The sequence below is a fragment of the Morone saxatilis genome, unplaced genomic scaffold, assembly GCF_004916995.1.
Source record: "Morone saxatilis isolate NCDOM2014 unplaced genomic scaffold, NCSU_SB_2.0 Contig15, whole genome shotgun sequence".
NCBI lineage: Eukaryota > Metazoa > Chordata > Actinopteri > Moronidae > Morone > Morone saxatilis.
In genome coordinates, this window is record NW_023339707.1 from 4,739,823 (window position 1) to 4,743,695 (window position 3,873).

Sequence of the window (3,873 nt, forward strand, 5' to 3'; positions counted from 1 at the left end):
CATACACAACATCCCAACGAGCAGAGGATTAGTGGTATTATTGTACAGTATTCCCCAGAGGTAAGATCACCTGGTTTTCAGCATCAGAACAGATCAAAAACATGTTGGCATTGCTTTAAATCTGACTGTAATGGGGTCTCATATTCCTAAACTACTGATAACAGGGTTCAGTCCCCCCAGATTACCATAGAAAGGGTGTATTAACTACCGGGCTGGCACACAATGACTTGTGTATATATGCATGAGTCTGGGCTTAAAACTAAAGTGGAGGGCTTTGGTATGAATGTGTAGTCAGCAGGCAATCCTCTATTCTGTGGAGAATATGTCCCTCATATTCTCTATAGACCTTCAGTTCATTTTTGAGTCATCCAGGTACAAGTGACTGACCCTGCATCTTCTTCCAGTACACTCACAGTGCTACAAATACCACTTGTGTAATTTCTTCTTAAATGGAGAGGTTAGATGTTAAATCATGAGCGAGCTACAGTAAGGAAGGTTTCTTACTCAATTGAGCCAACCTTCAGCTCTTTTAAAGAATAATTCTGGTTATTCATACATTGTGCATTATTTGCACAGTTTCGGCCATCAATTCAGTTGCATGTAAAAGATTCTACTCACTAAAGTAATTGCTGAGATCTGGGAACATGGCAACATCAAGACAAAACAGTCAGACAAGCCAAGAAAAGCAAACTGAACCTGAACTGAACCTGGTTTACTGATTTGCATTGGTGCACCAGCATAAAAGATCAAAATGTGTTCTCCCCGATGAAAAACGTGTGCATCAGATACAATTAGGGATGAACTTGTGATGCATCATTTCATCATTACATCTTTGCATTGGTAAAATTAGATTTATTTATAATTATTAGTAGAGGCCCCCATGCCTTTATTATTTAGAAATGGGAGCCATATTATGTGACCAATAGTTTTATATTTCGATTGATTCCTGTTCCTCATGTTGCTCAAGAAGTACCAAAATCAAACTTTCTGTATTGCAAATTGCATCTCGTATCTCATTAGTAGTTGCTGGAATGTTGGCAATGCATCAAAATGTGTATCACATCGGACTGAGTGATGGAGATACACCTCTTGACTGGGTAGTGAATAAGATAGCAGCTCCAAGGTTAGGGTGAGGAGACTTCCGAAAGGAGCTCAGAGATTAAACGCTGCTCCTTTACATTGAAAGAAGTTGGTTGATGTGGTTCAAGCATCTGATAAATATTCCTCTGGAGGAAGAGAGCAACATTAGCATTTACTTCTAGGTCAAAGCTAGCTTCACCGTTTGCCTTCATTTTCGCTGCCAAATAAGTTTGGCTAACCCGGGGTTAAAAAACAAGTTTCTTGTCCTAATGGACTTCTTTTTAGCCATGTTGCAATGTCACACTTGTTGAGTACAATGTTCTTTTTACTATTAAGAAAGATGCAAGAAGAGCACAAGAACAAGATCCAAGCTGTTGTAAAACATAATTCTAATTTTAATTAATAATTGAAGGTTGAAATGTGTTAAAAATCATTTAGAAAAACACAGATAAACACAAACTTCACTAACAAAAAGATGGTCACAAGCTTAAGCCTGTCGCCAGGGGTAAAGACACACTGAAGGAAATAAATAAACAAGTGTTTATGCTATTTTGTCCTCATCCATAAATACTTTCTAGCCTTTCAGTTAGCTGTACTGATGACTCTTGTCACTGGAAAGCCCTGTTACTGGTGTAACATCAAATTTACCAGCGAGTCAAGGCCCGGTCTCTAATGTGAATTTGCTGGGTGTTTTACAGACTGCAGTGGCAATAATTAGCTACCTTTTCCCTGGCTGTGGCTCATTACAAGTCCACAGCGAGAAGCGAGGATGGCGAAATAGGGTATTGTTAAATTTGGCTTAATTAAAGCAGCCAATTAAAACACTTATCACATTAGTCAGGTGTGCTCTGGAGAATGTATGCATTTAACTGGTTTAAAAAATGAGGAAAAGAGCAGATCACTATCGCTGCTCATTAGTCTGCTGTGTGCATGACCATGTACATGTGTGAGTTGGTGGGTGTGTGTCAGAGGCTCCAGGGAGTAATATCTCCTCACTTTTGAAAGTGAAAATTAGTTTGTGAGTGTGTGTGTGTGTGTGTGTCCCTCACCTCACGTTTGCTTCCGTCTTGGAGGCAGCTTGGTGGAATTGCTCCTTGCTCTGTTCATATCTTTCCAAATTCTAAATACATGCAGGAAAACACAGGAAGACATAGACAGAAAGCATTAGTTGAGGATTTTTCCAGCTTGTAATGTGTGCATTGGTGTGTGTCTTCTGTTCTTTTGTGTGTTTCTTAATGGACAAAGACTTGGATTTGTTTGTATGTAACATTTATTAGCAGTTTCATGTGTTCACAGCACAATCACAATCAGATTTTGAGCGGCGGCTTCGTGCCGTCAACCTTTTTTGTCTGAGATGCAACAAGTGTAAAAAATGGGTTACTGTCTGACAACCACACACAAATGTTGTGTTTTGTCCTGGTTGGCTGTGAGTAAAAGAAAAGAAGATACTCTGTGAGGCATGGAAGGCATGGATAGACCTAATTAGAATAAAGTAAGGACATGTTTGCTAAATATAAAGAGATATAAAAACTCACTTTTGAAATCAATAATGCTGACAAATATATTCATGTATATTTCATATACAAGTCCAATATTAAAAATAACACTGGTAACAAACATGAGGCAAAGTGCTGGGTTTCGGAGAGCCACTTGCAGGGAAATACTCTGATTCAGTTGCTTATCAATAGTTAAATGGTAGATAGAAGATAGACCACTCTTGAAGCTAAATATGAAGTTACAGCCAGCAGCCAGTTAGCTTCGCATAAAGACCACAACCAATCCTGTACTCCGGTTTCTGTATAGGGTTAAATAAAGGAACAGCATATTCATTAGTGAGTTGTCAGAAGTAGGGATATACAATTTTTTTTCAATAATCATGACATGAAACTTTCATATAATCCCATGCCTAGCTAGAGGTGGTAGTTGGCCCTTTATTTAACAGTGCCATGCTAGCTGTTTCTGACTGTTTCTTGTCTATATGATGAGCTAGGATTATTGGCTAATGCCTGTAGCTTCATAGGTAATAAGCAGACATAGTAGTGGAATTGATCTACTGATCGAACTCCAGGCAAGAAAGTTAAATAAGCTGATTTCCGAAGATGTCAAACTATGTCTTTAACTTCCTGGAAAACAGTTATTTCATTAACACTTTTAATAGCAGATCTTCAGTGCAGACTTTATCCTGCACTGTGAACATAGATAAATATACCACTAAATCCATCACAGACTAATTTAATCAAAAAGCCCTTCTTTCCTAAACTCATATTTCTATGGTTTACTCTTCAGAATGTCCCCATGTATGACTAAATCATTTCTTTCCCTCATCTGTAGCAGCTTCTTGTTATCCCTTGTCTTTCCATTTTATGCCTTCTGGACTTAAAAGTATAAACTCCTTTGTGATTGATTGACTTTCGAATTTCACCTGCAATTTCTTTTTTTAACCTGAACATTATCTTCACCCTCTAAGATGAACCACACAGGAAACCTCAGGCCCAAATTCACTAACACAAAACTTACAGTACGAAGGGAAAGTTGTGAAGCTGTATCTTCATCCATAGGGAGGCTCTGCCATTTCAGCTTCTTCTAGCGAAACTAAAACTCAGCAGTAATGAATTGCGTTACTCATAAATTTTTTAAGAAATCGTGATTTCAGACTTTGCAGCTTGCCCGGTGAGCACCAAACTCCAAGCAAGCAGGCAGTGATATTATGATAAAACAAGCAGCTAATCCACAACAACTGCAGCCTTTCCTCTGCTGATCCTCCTTAGGCCTTCCAGCGCCAAGCACCGCCCC

At 38.8% G+C, this 3,873-nt stretch overlaps 1 protein-coding gene across 1 annotated transcript in view; it reads right to left on the bottom strand.

Annotated features, from left to right (window-relative positions):
• chchd6a (coiled-coil-helix-coiled-coil-helix domain containing 6a) overlaps positions 1 to 3,873 on the bottom strand; it is a 66,227-nt gene that overhangs the window by 34,790 nt on the left and 27,564 nt on the right. The window contains exon 7 of the mRNA XM_035657014.1: positions 2,130 to 2,200. Coding sequence (XP_035512907.1) covers positions 2,130 to 2,200 — 71 coding nt within the window. The remainder of the gene's footprint in view (positions 1 to 2,129; positions 2,201 to 3,873) is intronic.